The 15,178-nt window shown below is 45.1% G+C and overlaps 1 protein-coding gene across 3 annotated transcripts in view; it reads left to right on the top strand.

Moving 5' to 3' along the window:
- lepr (leptin receptor) overlaps nt 1-10,223 on the top strand; it is a 36,452-nt gene extending 26,229 nt beyond the window's left edge. For all 3 annotated transcript variants that reach the window (XM_072699716.1, XM_072699714.1, XM_072699715.1), the window contains 7 exons: nt 421-503; nt 1,394-1,607; nt 3,889-4,089; nt 4,592-4,675; nt 4,913-5,018; nt 7,927-8,002; nt 8,810-10,223. In XM_072699716.1, the coding sequence (XP_072555817.1) occupies nt 421-503; nt 1,394-1,607; nt 3,889-4,089; nt 4,592-4,675; nt 4,913-5,018; nt 7,927-8,002; nt 8,810-9,580 (1,535 nt within the window). In that variant the 3' untranslated portion in view covers nt 9,581-10,223. The remainder of the gene's footprint in view (nt 1-420; nt 504-1,393; nt 1,608-3,888; nt 4,090-4,591; nt 4,676-4,912; nt 5,019-7,926; nt 8,003-8,809) is intronic.
- The last annotated feature ends 4,955 nt before the right edge of the window (nt 10,224-15,178 follow it).

Below are 15,178 nucleotides of genomic sequence, written 5' to 3'. Positions count from 1 at the left end.
GGAGTTTAACGGGAATGTTGGCAGGTTGCTGCAAGACCTGGGGTGACGTTAGCAGCGGCTTGGAAATGCTTAAGCTGACACTTTTACAGACATAATATGATTGTACACCAAGGTGAAGCATCATTTTAGCATCGTTTTCTTTGACTGCCTAAGAGCTGCTCAGTGCTGTATCTGGGGGCCCTGGGCTGACATCAGCATGGGCACAGAGGCAGTGTGATGTGTGGGGGCCCTGGGCATTAGCCTCGGATGGCTTATGCATTAACCCCACCCCCGACCCCTCGCCCTATAAATGCCTGACTTCAAATAACGATTAAACGCATTCATTAATAGCTCTGTGAGTCCAAACAATCCTTATTCCACCCTCAACCCCCCCCCCCACCCCCCTCGGTCTTCACAGTCACTCCTCATTTGTCATTTTAGCCCCGGAAGAGGGACCTGATTTCTGGCGAGTGATTCAAGAATATCCTGGATCGAATCGGACCAACGTCACGCTGCTTCTGAAGGTGAGAAACGTCCCATGAGCAGCAGTCTGAGCAAGTGCATTGGAATTCTTGCAGAGTTCCTTCACTCAAGGTTTAAAAGACATCCTTGTGAGATTACCTAATTTGTATAGTATAGGTTTATAATTTATTTGTGTATAATAACCACAAGTCGTGTGGGCTTTGAACTGTAAGCTACATATTATAAACTTAAACTGTCACATTCAGCAATGACAAATTTTTCCTTTAACCTCTGCAAGCCACAGTACACAACGGCCGTTTTTTGTGACATTTTGTGACAAATCATGTTTTAAAAGATAAGGCTTGATAATCCCAAGTAAAACCCAGACTGGACAGCTTGAAAAGTCATGAGTGTCCAACTTCAGTGTTCAGTTCAGTTGGCCTTGTTGAACGTCAAGGAACGAAATCATCATCTAAATTGATATTGTGATGGAGTGACTCAAAGGTCCTGTTCTCTGTACTCTGAGTCAGGAATTTGTCATTGTAGCATGGAAGGATATGAAGCTGATCGATGATATTGTTTGACATCTGAGAAGGTGCGTGTGTATGTATGATTATGTTTATATTACATTGTATAGATGAAATGTTCTCAAAATGTGATAAAACCCTGTAATTTTGACATTGTGGGGACTACCTTTTTGGTCCCCACAAGGGGAAACCCATTTTTTTAAGGCTCCCACAAAATAAACCTCAATTTTCTAAGAATTTGTGAATGCGATCAAAAACCATAATAGTCAGAAATCGTGTATTTTGGGTAGAGGTTAAAGGTTATCATTGTTTGGATTAGGGTCTTAGATACAGAAATGAACGGAGAGTTCCCATAAAAACTATGAATACAAATGTGTGTGTATGTGTGTGGGGATGGATATAAAAGGTCCTTTCTGTCCCCACAGCCTTTGCCAAGGGGGAACCCGCTGTTTTGTGTGGAGAGGCTTGAAGTTCGTCACCAGACCACTGGGGGCGCCATGTGGTCAGAGAACCCGGGTTGGGCGTCTGGCTACACTTTCCTCTGGAGTGCAGAGGAGCACTCTGTCACCGTCGTGGCCGTCAATGACCTCGGGTCCTCGACCAGGAACACTCACATGGCACTGAGCAGACGTTCCAAAAGTGAGACCCCCCTGACAGAATCATGACTAACACTGTTAATAGCAATAAAAGGTAGTTAAGTTTGATTCTGATCATTGGTGTTGGGGAGATCAGATCACAGTGTTGGATTAGTGCTGTAGAAAATGAATGAATGGATGGAGGGGCAGGTTTGTTGTTTCTGGGGCCACACTCAAAAGGGCACTTTGGGGCCTACCTACTGTAGTGACTGTTTGTGGCCAGCAGGGGGCCCCCCAAAACCTTGGGGCCTCCACCCAAATTCATGGTTGAGTGCTGGTAATGGGTGGCTATATGCCAATAATTTACAGTAATATTGTTGTAACCTTTGCAGCTAACGACATTTTGATTTAGCTAGCTGGTACTGTGGCTGTAGGCACGTTTGGCTAACCTCAGTGGAAATATGCAATCAGTGGAAATAACCCACTTTACTGTTATGTGGGTAAAATCGTCACCCTCCACCTAAGCCCCAGTTACGGTGGATATTCCCTCCATCGGCTCTGCGGTTCTTGTGCAGCCATAAAAATGAAAGCTTGTCTTGCGAAAAGCGAGCCCCCCTCTGAGGTGTCTGCAAGGCGGATGTGTGTCGGCCGGGCCCCCCTCCCCGTGAAAACGCTGCCGGCGCTCGACCCTTAGCACAGAGAGGCTTGGCCTTCCCAGCATCACCCCTCCCTGTGATTAGAAAGTGCAGACAGTCCCTCTCAGAGCCTCACGGCCCTTTAGTCACTGGCAGAGACTTTAGCCACTTTAGCGACTTTCAAATTGAAATGTGAAATATCACCCTGAATGAAATTATTTTGAATGCTTGTTTATAGAAATACATTTAACATGCAAAAGAAATGGCAGAGAGGTTAAATATTATCATTATTATTGTTAATAGCACATGAATAATGATTAATAAGGGACAGGAGAGGTAACTACTGTAGTTTATTTTGCTAATGACAGTGGTTATTAAGTTGATTACGCTGGTTGTCCGTGGTTCTTTATATTGTGGCTGAAGGTAGCTGAGTGGTACAGTGCTGGTTTCCTGAAGCTTTTTCTGGTCCAAATAACTGTCTGGGAGGGTGAGGAATTATGGGCTAGACTGTGTGGGTTTTTTCATGCAAAGTGTTGCTTTTCCCGTTGGAGGCCAGAAAGAGGCTCTGTGTGGCGTTTGGAGAGAGTGGGCCCTGTTCTGCCCCACCCCGCCCCGGCCCGGCCACGGTGGTCAGCTTCTGCGGGCAGCCTCCCGCTTTAGGTGCTCTGCCTTGGACTGCACTGCCCTCCTCTGTGCTCAGACTGACTGCCTCTTTGTGTTGCCTAAGGGCTCAGATTAATCCAGATTAGATACTTGTTTTGAACTGCATGATGTGCAGTAAGGCGGCAGGGTGGCTTAGTGGTTAGCACTACAGCCTTATACCGCCCAAATTGGGGGTTTGAATCACATCTAACTTTCTGCAAGTGCTGTTTACGCATTCTCTTACCTATTAAGGATGCTCATGGGAGTTATATGTACACAAAAATGTTCTGAGGGCGGAATGAAAAATGATTGGTTCAGAGAGATGACCAATCAGATCGTAGAAGAGGTGGGTCCAAGCAACTAGAGCAGGCGGGACCGAGACATCTCATTGGTTGGTCCCTCCTCCTCTGGTTGCTTGGACCCACCTCCTCTATAATCTAATTGGTTATCTCTTTGAACCAATCATTTCCTTCTCCTCTCAGAAACATTTTGTGTAAGTAAGACTCCCATAAGTATTATGCATGGGTTTCTTCCCACAATTCAAATAAAAACACTGGAGCCTGTAACTTGCCCACAACATGTGATTGTGTGCGTGTGGCCTGTGACAGACTGTCCCCCTTGCCTTCTGGGATATGTGGCATGGATGGTGGATGGGTATTTCAGCATGTACCATGAAGATGACGTAGGCCTGTTTTCCGGAGACTTCCCTCGAATAACAGAGGCTTGTTACTGTTACCACATGCCAAACGTGGTTTGAAAAGAAGCTCTTTAATAACAGCAATGCTCTTGCGCTTCTTTGTACCGTGCTCCGGAGTGACATTTTCCTGTTTTTCTCCTCTATTATCCCTGTTTTTATTAATAGTCCTTTTTTGTCGGCCTGAAAAAGCTGCCGGTCAGTGTAATCGAAGGAAGAAAACCTCTTTGCTTTATCTTGCCGGTCGTTAAATCGGCTGCACCGAAATGTAATTTCCGCCATTCGCTCTCGCCGCGAAGGTCCTCGCCTGCTTGTTAGTGCCACAAACAATCTTAATGGATTTCTCTAACGGACCTTACTCCGGTCCCCCCCAGCGCAGCCGCTCCGGGCTTTCGGCTCCACCGTGCTGAATGGCAGCTGTGCGGTGCTGTCCTGGGTGCTGGACCCCACGGCACCTGCCCCAGCGTCCTTCGTGGTGGAGTGGCGAGGTCGAGGCGGTGCCGGAGAGTGGACGGCCGGGGAGAGTTTCAGCTGGGCGCGAGTCCCTGCAACGACAAACACCTTCTATCTGCACGGTAATGCTTCACCATCGCTGCACTGGCATCTCTGTAGTTTCTGTTCGTGTGCGTGGTTCCTGTGGGTTCGGCCTCTGTGCTTGTGATAGGAAGGTCATCAGCTCCAATCCTGAATTCCGCAGAGGAGCCACATCTCACCTGTTTATATGTGTTTTAAAAAACGAGAGAAAGGTGGGATATGTGAAAACTAACACACTCAACAAAAATACTCATATAACTCAAATAATCATTTGATGAGGGTCACTGTACTAAAAAGGTGCTTAGTGATGAAAACACCCTTATGTATCATCTAGTGCCACCTGGTGATTTTTTATTTCTGCTGTATGGACACCTTGCAGGTGTGGCTCCATCACACGCTTCCATCCCGTGGTCCTGACTCCGTGTCCCGGCTGGAAATGACCGGGCGCTCCTCTTCAGAGACGCACATTACCTGCCCATCTCCCGCCACCGCGCTCTCATGTATCCTGTAATTTACTCGTTGTTCGTTTTGTATCTTCTGCAGATGTGTTCTTTGACTCGGATGAATACCAGTTCGTTCTCTACCCGATCTTTGAGCGTGGGGAAGGGGAGCCCATCTGCTCCAAAGGCAAGTCCATTCCCTGTGCTTTATCTCCCTTATGGAGTCACCTGTGGACCCTGACCAGCAGTGCTGCGCAGAGCTAACGTAGAGCCCTAAGAGAACGTCACTCCCCCAACAAACTCGCTAAATCAGCACCCCCTCAGAAGATGGCGCCCTAGGCAGCCGCCTATGTTTCCTGATCGCCTGCCCATAATGGCTGCCTTCTCTTACCTACCATCATTAATTTCTTTATTCCCCTCGCAGATGACAGGGGGCGTCCCGGCGGAGAGCAAGCGGTCTATATGCTGATGATGGTGGTGGCTTTCCTGTCTGTGGCCCTGTTCCTGATGCTGACCGTCTCCCAGCGCCAGTACGGACGGCCCCTGTAGCTCCTTTGAATGCGTGTTCCTTTCGCGCTGCATGCGTGTTTATTCGTCTGCGTGTCGCATGTGTATTTTTGCAGCATGCATTTATATAAAAGGAGCAGTAGGATGAGCTGAAGTGGTGACGCAGTGTGCCCTGCTGGAAAATGGAGGGGAAATTAAGGGGCTTTTTTTTAATACACAAAACTTTCTTTTGAGATAATTTCATCTGAAATATCGTTTCACATCTCTAAATTTGGTTCAGTGGATGACATGGAAGCTGCAGTGGTTTAGCAGATTTGCAGTTACCTGGTAAATTGGCTTAGTTCTCTATAGCGTATAATCCAGTGCAGATTCTGTCTGCAAATAAAAAAGGCTGAATATGTCAATTTGAGAAAAGTGTTGGTCCTCTGACCTTGGAGAGGCTGACCAATCCACTGGCAGGCCGGTTGGATCATACTCTCCTGAAGACCATTAGGGTTTGTGGGAACTTGGCACCAGTACATGCCCAGTTATGGAAAAAAAGTCTGAGCGCCAATTTTCAGTGTTTTCATGCTTTATCAGAATTGGGAAACATATCAGGGGAGCAGTTATTGCTCTGAAGAACAATGTGATTCTGTTCACACGTGGACTGTGTTCCTTACCTCAAAACCCTTGGCAGTTCTATTCTAAACCATCTGGGGTAGAATCATCAACGATAGTATATTATTATTCCTTCATTAGAAGAAATACAGAGATTGCTATGACTTAGAAAAAGTCTCTACCCTGGGTCTTTGGATTGATCTTGGTTAGTTCTTTTGGTGTATTGTGAGAGGGCACAGAGGGGGCCTCTAAGCAGGGAAAAGCATGACGCAGAAACCTGGCACCACCCGGGTAATTCAACCCCAATGTAGGGGCTGTCTGGGTCAGCTGTTTCAATGCCGTGCTGTAACATTTGCTCCGGGCGAGTCAGCAAACAGAACCTGGTGACACAGAGATGGGAGAAAGAAAAGGGACTTTATATTTGGATGGAAAAGGAGACGGGTTGGCGTTTGGTGCCTGTCTGCCCGAGAACTGTTAGAAAACCGTTTCCGGGTTCCACCAAACCACAGCCAGAGCTTTACTGCTAAAATGGAAAGCTTGGGAGGCTAGTAAAACTTCTCAGGAGTGGCCGTTTGGACTAAAAGATTGATTGTAAGGTGTAAAATCACAGAGGAACACGTTAAAGAACCAGTGAAGAATGCTTAGGGATCAGCAGGCCTTTCCGTGCTTTGGCTGAGGTAAAAGTTTATGGCTTCTCCATTAGACACCGGGCAAAAATAAGATGCAGGACATGATTTAGCAGCAAGGTAGAAACCACTGCTGTTTGAGAAGAAGCCAAATGCCCATCTCAAGTTTTCCAGAAACCACTTGTGTGATCCTCAATAATTAGGGAGCAACATTCTATGGACATTCTATGGAATCGGTAACCCTTAGGTCCCATAATGCCTGGTGAAAACCAGCCACTGTATGAACCTCCTACCAACAGCGTAGTGGAGGCAGGCTTATGGTTTAAATGCTTTTCTGCTACGTGATCAGGATGACAGGAAGAATGCAACTCAGGAATCCACAATGCATGTCGACACCAGTCCAAACCTAAACCTCAGTGTGATTGAAGCAGTTCTGCATAGAGGACTGAGTCATACTTCTAATGTGACAATTAATTATTCTGTAACACAGTAATTGTGTGCATGTCACAAATTCAAATTAATTGCATGCGATTTAGAAACACGCTCATGCAGAAAATGACACTGGATTAATACTTCTTTTTTGTGGCATGAACCATTGCTTAGCAAAGGACCTCTGAAAAACCAATGAAATATTCTGATTTTATTACCAAGACAGGGTTAGGATTAGGATATACTGTAGGTAAGAGTACGCTGAAGACTGTTAAAACAAGACCATTTCTGTCAGGTTCAGAAGATGGCTTCCCTTGTCTCAGATACATAACCCTGGATATAAAAAACAAGAGTCCTGTGATTGTCCTGATTCTCTGGGAAATAATAAGATGGATCAGTAATTTTCTGAAGACTAATCCAAACCCTGCCTTGAACCAGACAAATGTCCTGGTGTGGCATGATGGAAGGACCTACAACAGCTAATTTATTGGAACAGATCACAAAAGGGACCAAACAAAGGCAGGTTGGTTACACAGGGAATAAAAAAGGTCTGGATCTTCACGCAAGGATAAGCAGAGGGAACACAATCAAAACATGGACAATACTGGCAGAACTACTGGCAGGTAACACAAGTAAACCCCACAATGACCAGATGAAGGGCAAGGGAAGGCACATATACACACATGTAACTGGGACTAGACAAGAAACACGTGTGGGTCAAACACTAGGGCCAGGACTAACAAGGCTCAGGTGTGGGTAATAAACAATCAGAGAGACTCAAACACTAGGAAAGTGATGACACCTGCTGGTCAAGCAGGGAAAAGACAGGACAGGACAGGGACTTATCCAGACAACAAATACAGCAAAACCTGCACACTACACACCACCTCAGATTTCTACATTTCTTATTGCTGTAAGTTATAGCTGCTTATGTGGCCTGATAATCACCCTCTGTTTTCCATTCTGCAACAATAGGAGTTTATAAATATCCTCTTAGGTAATACGTACCATTCACCTTGTTTTTGTTGGCCAGCAGCTTTGCCCAGTCAGGCTAGGAGAGTGAATGTCAGTGCAAAGACTTCTGCCAAGATGACTTCTTGAAAAGGCCGAGATCTCAGCAGTGTAATTCTTCAAGGACAGACTCTTGGCAGTGGAGATCAGAACAGATCGAGGCAGCTGAGGAGTTACCGGGACAAAGCGATAGTGGCTGTCTCTCTGGTACGGCACGCAGTTCGTCCTTCATGTTTGCCAACTTTCCTCCTGGTTGTGTTTGTTTCAGGATGAGGAGGGTTGTTTGGAAAGATGTTCCGAATCCCAGCAACTGTTCGTGGGCCCAAGGCGTGGATTTTAAGAAGGTCAGTGTCTCTGCCTCGGTGCCGGGTGGGCTTCAGGCATACGGATCAGTCTTGCCTTTGCTGATGACTAGTTAGGGAGCCAAGACTGGAATCTGAATGAAATTGTCTTTGACGTGACATGTAAAGTATACTGTACAGGTCTCTTCGGTAACGTTTACCGAAACACCTAACTCGAGTATCTTCTGCATTACAATGGAGTCACTGAAATATGATGTGCTTGGGTCTTAGAACATAGTGCAGAACAGTATGATATCGGTGGGTGGCCTGGTGACTCACCCAGTAGCACTGTGACCTCACACCTGGGTTTTGGATTCCATCCTCTGTATGTGTAGAGTTTGCACGTTCTTCACATGTTGATGTGGGTTTCCTACAGATTCTCAATTTTCCTTGTAGAGTCCAGAGACCGTTGGGCGGTTCAGGTCTATTGGTATCTCTATATTGCCAGCGCACTGTATGTGATTAGCTGCTCTGTGACAGACTTGCATTCCATCCAGGGTATCTCCTGTTTTGTACCTTATCGTTTCCGGAATTGGATCCTGGCTCACCATGACCCTTCAGAGGATAAACGACCGTGAAGCAGTCATAGAATCAAGATGTAGTTGATTAATTTTAATGGATGGCTTTAACAAAAATTGGAACAGAAAATGGAGACGGTTCAAACATTCAAACCATTGTGAATTCAAGTAGGATTAAAGATTACCTTAGAGATTAAAGATCAAGTGAGAATCTTCGACACATTAATTCAGGTTTAGCAGGTCCAAGCATGAATTGTGAGCTGGTACATACTGACAGCCCCTCTGTTTTCAGGCAGAGACCATCGAGAACCTGTTTCGACACCCAGAGCTGCTGATGTCCCACCCATTGCTCCTGGAGTCAGAGACCATCTCTGAAGCTGTGATCGTGGAGGAGACCACACCCCCGGCTCGAGAAAAGATCAGTGAGTCTCATGGACACTCAGCCGGTGGGGACAGCGGTGAAATTCAGGGACTTGAGGGTTCAGACCAGTCTAGGATCACCTATGCTACCGTCCTGCCTCCGGGGGCACTCTGTCTTCTCTACAAGCAGCAGGAGAGTCTCAGTAGCATCTCTGATGAGGGCAACTTCTCAGCCAACATCTCCGACATCTCTGGGTCATTTCCGGGGGGGGCGTGGGAGCCCGAGCATCCGCGGGGTTCCGAGTTGCATCTCCGGTGCTCCAGCTTGTACAACTCAGCCGAGGAGTACTCCGAAACCTCGGAGCGGGAGGAGGAAGAGGCCCCAGAGAGGAGTGACACGGGGAGGAAGCTGTGCTATCTGAGGATGACCTCACAGGAAGAAGGTGAAGAAGACAACGGCAAGGAGGAGGAGGAGTTGGGGGCTAGGTTCCTGCAAGACGATGTCCTGGCAGCCCTCCCTGAGCAGTGGCACAGGCTCCCCCTGGAATCCAGCCCCCTGCTGGGCACTCAGGGGGGTGAATGGGCCGTGGGGTCGGCAGTGAGTAACGTCCCGCTATACATGCCCCAGTTTCGAACTCTACCGCGTAAGCCATCAAGTGTTGCAATACACGAGACATCCCTCCAGGGGTCGCCAACACTGTGACCAATCCAATACATGGAATCACTCTTGCTGCTCTCACACTCTCTTGTGACACACCCCCACTCTCATTACACCCTGACCCATGTCCAGGTGCCTCTATCTCTTTCTGAAGGGCTGTGTACGACTTGTAGTTTTTAAAGACACCCTCCCGGTTTGCGTCTGACAATGGCAAATCTGGCGTGGTTCAGGCAGGCGGAATCTCACCATGCGTGTGGCCATGCAGTGTCACACTATTGGAGGTGAAAGGGCATTATCGCTACAGCAGCACACGGGCGCGAAACGTCACAAAACAGAACACTGCGGCAGATGGCATTAGGCGTTGTCAGCGAACGTGGCGGTCATTGGGAAAGAAACTGCGACTAACAGGAACTCGCCTCTGTCAATCAAACCAACCATCACATGTCGAGTTCCACCTGAATGTATATTTTTGTTGTTTTACGTACTGTATCCTGTCTTTGAAATGACCGTGTAAAATATGATCTATTTTCAGTATTTCCCATTTTCTACTGCAAGCAGATAATGAATGCAAGAAAAACCTATAAGGTTTTAAATTACATGATTGTGCCATTCAACTGGTAAATACTTCATAAGTGTCTACATAAGTAGTTCGCATATTTTTGTGGTCAAATAAAGTATTTATTGTCAATGGGACTCTTTAATTTGGTGTTTTTTCCCTTATGAAAAACCTAAACAACACGTGAAGTTTGCGTCAGTGCTTCTTTTCAGTAAATCCTTGAGATGACTAAACTGACAAAAAAAAATAAACTTTGTGGTGGAAAGCTTTGAATACATATTATAAAGTGCGAGCAGCCTTACAATGAGCCCATATCATAGGCCTGCAGCTACCGTGACTCAGCACTGAAAACAGACACTTATCCTTGAGATGAACCCGCAGGAAAATAATGACTAACGTTTCTAAGGGAAACTGGCAACTAAACATCAGAAACTGAAAAAACGTGTCTCCTTTTCTTGAGAAAAGTAACAGCTCACTTGTTCAAAAAAGATAATGTAATAAATCACGAGAAAGCTTTGATGTGAAATCCACGTTGACATAAATATAACTTATTGTAATCACCATAGCTAGAGTATGACAAACGTAAAATTAGCACTCAAACCGACATGCACATTGTGCACAAATTAAGTTCCGTTTTAAGCGACACGTATAGCCTAATCGTTCATTTGATAACGTGTTCATCTATGAAGAAAGGAGTAAACATCTTTAAATAAAAAATGAAATATTTAAAGGGTTTTTCTCCTCAGTCCTTGGTGTTGGGTGATTCCCAGATGAGTTTGGTTATCAGCTGTGAATCCTTTGAATGAAGGAGCTGTTGACTCTGCAGGGGACACCGATAAGAAACTCACTTAATAGCGTGAAATACCCGCAAAACGCCTTATCGTGTAACCCGATAAAGCACCATCTTCGCTGTTCAACCTTCTTTCGGATTCTCGGGGTAGCAACACTGCCACCTATCGGACATTTATCATTTGGCGATCTGGCAATGAAGGAATGAATGGTTCTTTAACGTCATCTAGAGCAAATAGCTGGGCTGCACTGGCCATCTGGCATACCGGGCATGTTCCCGGAGGGCCGACGGGTGTGTGGGTCGGTAAAATTATTAACTACATGATCTTTGAAAACGGAAGTGCATCATCCCGCGCGCGTTTGATTTAATCATGCATTTTCAGCCTCCTGCAATCACTTAAGGAGTGACAACCAACCCCTCCCAAAAATGAGACTACTTGTACCAACCTGCCGTTTAGCACATATTTCTTGCTAGCTGGTGTGTAGATTAGCATAGCAACAGAAATGTAACATAACAATATAGACAATCGCCAACTCCAAATTCGGAGTGATCCTAATGCAATCGAAATTTATGGCAAAAAAGTAAAAAACATTTTGTTTTAGTAGTTAAAAAACGAAATCTATGCACAGCTTACACAAACAAACCATCCAGTTTAAGAATCATCAGCTCCGTGACAAACATATATTTGTTGACAACCAGCCCTATCTATTTTCTATTAAAAAATGGAGAATTCATTCTGATTTCAAAACTGGATTTTGTAAAATCACACCATTTAAGTAATATGACTTAAATCAGCGCGCACGATGTGTACAGAACCTAATGATTTACCGCCTTGCGGGCGGATGTGTGTCCTGCAGAGGGCGACCTACACCGTCTTAAGGATCTTGTGAAAGGTTCTCGGAAAAGGAAAATGACAGCAAGTTCTGCACAAGTTTTATATTACAATTTTACATTATTTATATGAATGTTTTTTTATTTATTTAATACAATCAAGTTTTTAGGAAAAGTACAATGAGTGCTGAAATATGTCACATCTGGGAGTTTCATCTTAGGGCTGAAAGATGCAGGGAAAAAAATATAAAACACAAACTCGCAGGGGGAGCCAGATGCAGAGGTCTAAGTTGATAATAATAAAACTGGATCATTTCTTGCAGCACCAGAACCAAACCACGATTATCAGCGTTTTATGTTCCTACGGTACATGCGGACTTGGTGAAGAATTTCTCTCTGACTTTCTCCCAATTTTGCATAAGCACTTCTGATTCTCAGATCCGTAACTCATTTACCCTTTGGTGTTAGAATATTATAAAGTGAAGTAAAATGAAAACACGTAATTCAACTCAATTTATTTTTATACGGTGCCTTTTTCAACACAGTCGTTTAAAGGCACTTATACACACAATAACACATAAACAGAGCTCTCTTTTTGTGGGCTCTAGGCCAGCCTCATCTGTTTGTTTTCTGTTTTTCCCCTTTATGTTACTAGTTATCATTGCTTCCCTGTTTTGAGTTAGCGTGCTTGTGCTCTGTTTTATTGTGTTCTGCTTGTACATGTTTAGTCTGTTTCCTAGTCTTGGTGTTTGTTAGGGTTCCCTTGCCCAGTCCAGTGCTCATTGTAGTTCATTCCACCTGTTGCCTGTTACCCTGCTTTGTTGCTTAATTGGTTGTTTTTGATTATTCACACCTGCCCTTTGTTAGTCCTCAGGATCAGTGTATTTAAGTGCCTGCCTTAGGTAATTTCCCCAGTCGGTCATTGTGTATGTTGTTCTGCATTTGTTACTCTGCCTGTTTTCTGTTCTCTGTGTTACTCGTTTCCCTTTAGTCATTTGTGGTTCTGTTAGTTATTTTCCCCAGTTTAGTTCTGACCCCTGGTGGTCCTTTTGTTTTGCATTTTACCCCAGTGTGTTTTTAGTAGACCCCCTTTTGTCATCACTTCCTTCTGCCCGCACCAGACCCTGAGTCCCTAACACATAATTTAACTAGGAATTTGCTTGTGTATTTCCACTGACTGTTTGTCTGTGGCATATTGTAAAATATAAACTTATTTCTGTATTGGGTGTAAAAATAATAGTATTTTTAATAATCCCATTTTGGAGGCTGCGGAATGTCACATTTTTCGACAAGCGTCTGCTCAGTTGACCAGATTATGTTGGTTATGCGCTGCTGTTGTGGCGGCGCCTGTTTGTGTTGTGGTCTTCATGTTTGTGTTGTGGTCTTCATATCCTGTTGTGGTCTTCATATCCCCACATGGGACAGTGGATACACCTCCTCAGCATAACGTCTGGGCTGCACAGCAGTACTTAGTGGGGTTTTCATAACGATGTGGGTCAGGCTCGGCTCAAGGAAACAAGGGCCATCCCATCTTCTGGTTCCCTGCTGCTGTGTGAAGTGACTTTATAGGTCTGTCTTACAGTCCGCTAGCCAGAGGCCTTGAAAGGGAATGAGGATTCATAGTGGTTTTTCACCAGGCCAGTTCCACTGGTGGGTCACTGCATTTCCCGCTTTCATGTATCGTCACACTTTCATGCTTCATACATTTCATGTGAAAGAAAATAACTTCCGAAAAGGTGAGAAAACGGTCACTCAGACTTAGCTATAGAATGACTCCACAGAAGACAGCTACTGTCTAAAAGCTTTATTCACATGGAGTCGTTATAAAGCTTGGTACCCTTACGGAGTATATATATATATATTTTTAATTTAAAGTGTTTTAACATTGACGGCTACATCCCTGCAGATCCGGACAGGCCTTTGATTCAGAATAGCCATATTTTCCGTACCTCCAGTAGAAAAGATAATCTGCATCTATACAATTCTCTGTCTCTTTTTCATTCAGATGAACTTTATTGACATTATGACTGGAAAGTGTCTTGCCGAAGCCATTTCGGAGACAATAATAAAACTGTAGGGAAATTAAATCATGCAAACATAGTAGACAAAGATAATGAATATATTAGTTTTCTCTCTCTCTCTCCCTCCCTCCTGTGCTCTCTGGTATATTTGCAGACATCCACCGTGCCTACAGCACCAGGTCAGTAGCACCATGTTGCCACAGCTGCCCTCGGCCTGGCTGCTGCTCTGGGCAGCGTGTGCACCACCTGGCAACCAGCACCACACAAACCGTGAAGATACAGATGGAAACCCAGCAGATTCATTGGGGACCATGAAAAGACTCCACTATTCACATAAAATACCACTATGCTATAAGAGCAGTGATTATGTAGAATTTATAAGGGATATGTTTGCTGCAAGGAGTTGGCCTCCGATGGACTTACAGAGGTTAACGGCAAAGCAGAAACATCCAGCTGATTCTTGAACCCTCAGCATGGGGAGCCTAAGCCATCACGTTTCCCAGCATGCAATGCGAGTACCCAGGAGACCATGGGGGTGGCGGCATGTCTGGGAGGGTTGTGATATTTGCAGGTAGGGGACTGGGGCCACGGCTCTCTCCTCATCACAGAGGCGATTCTACAGACCTTGGGGGCCCTAGGAATAAAAACTCCACGGGGTCCTCCAAGTCATCCCCCCCGACATGGTAATGTTTCATACCGTTATTTAGCAGGAAGCCTAAATTAGTAATATTAACAAGGAGAAATTAAACACAAGTCCTTTATTTTCACTTTTGTGCCGAACTTTATGCAGCCGCCCCTACAGATTCGTGAACTTGACACAGATTCGCAGTTTTGGTTATTCACGAATTGGCCGTGAACTATTAAACAGGCGTATTTTTGGAGCTTGCTGAGAGATTGCCGACAACACCTAAACCAAACATAGATAAGCGATAATGAAAATGATTTGAATTGCATAAAATCTTTATGCTACTAAGTCTTTGAAATTAAAAGTTATTTTTGATAAGCAAAAAAAGTGTGAGATTTGACCTTTTCTCTCGGAAACCAACATCACTCACACGTCAGCTGTCTTTATGATTGTGGAATCTCATGTTTTTCTCGGTAACTTTTCAACTTTTCAGTGCCGTCAATTTAGCATTTTTAATAATGGCCCCGCTTTTATTTGTGAATTTTCACATTTGCAGGGATCTAACCCTCAGGAATGTGAAGCGGAGTCTCTACACTAATAAAGCAGATTTGTTGCTGCATTGTACTATATAATCTGCCGCCCTCAGTGGCCCCCTCCCAGCTCGGGGCCCCGGGCCCCACACCCCGGGCAGTGCCCGACCCTGTCGCTGCACCTCCGCCCTTTCGCTTCCTCGAACTGTCGCATGCACACCCACTCCAGACCCCCCTCTAACCCCCCTGCCCCTCTTTTAATAAAAGCGTGCACCTCAGGTTCATGTTCT

The sequence above is a fragment of the Paramormyrops kingsleyae genome, chromosome 15 (genome assembly GCF_048594095.1).
Source record: "Paramormyrops kingsleyae isolate MSU_618 chromosome 15, PKINGS_0.4, whole genome shotgun sequence".
Lineage (NCBI taxonomy): Eukaryota > Metazoa > Chordata > Actinopteri > Osteoglossiformes > Mormyridae > Paramormyrops > Paramormyrops kingsleyae.
This window is presented reverse-complemented; position numbering and strand designations above follow the sequence as displayed.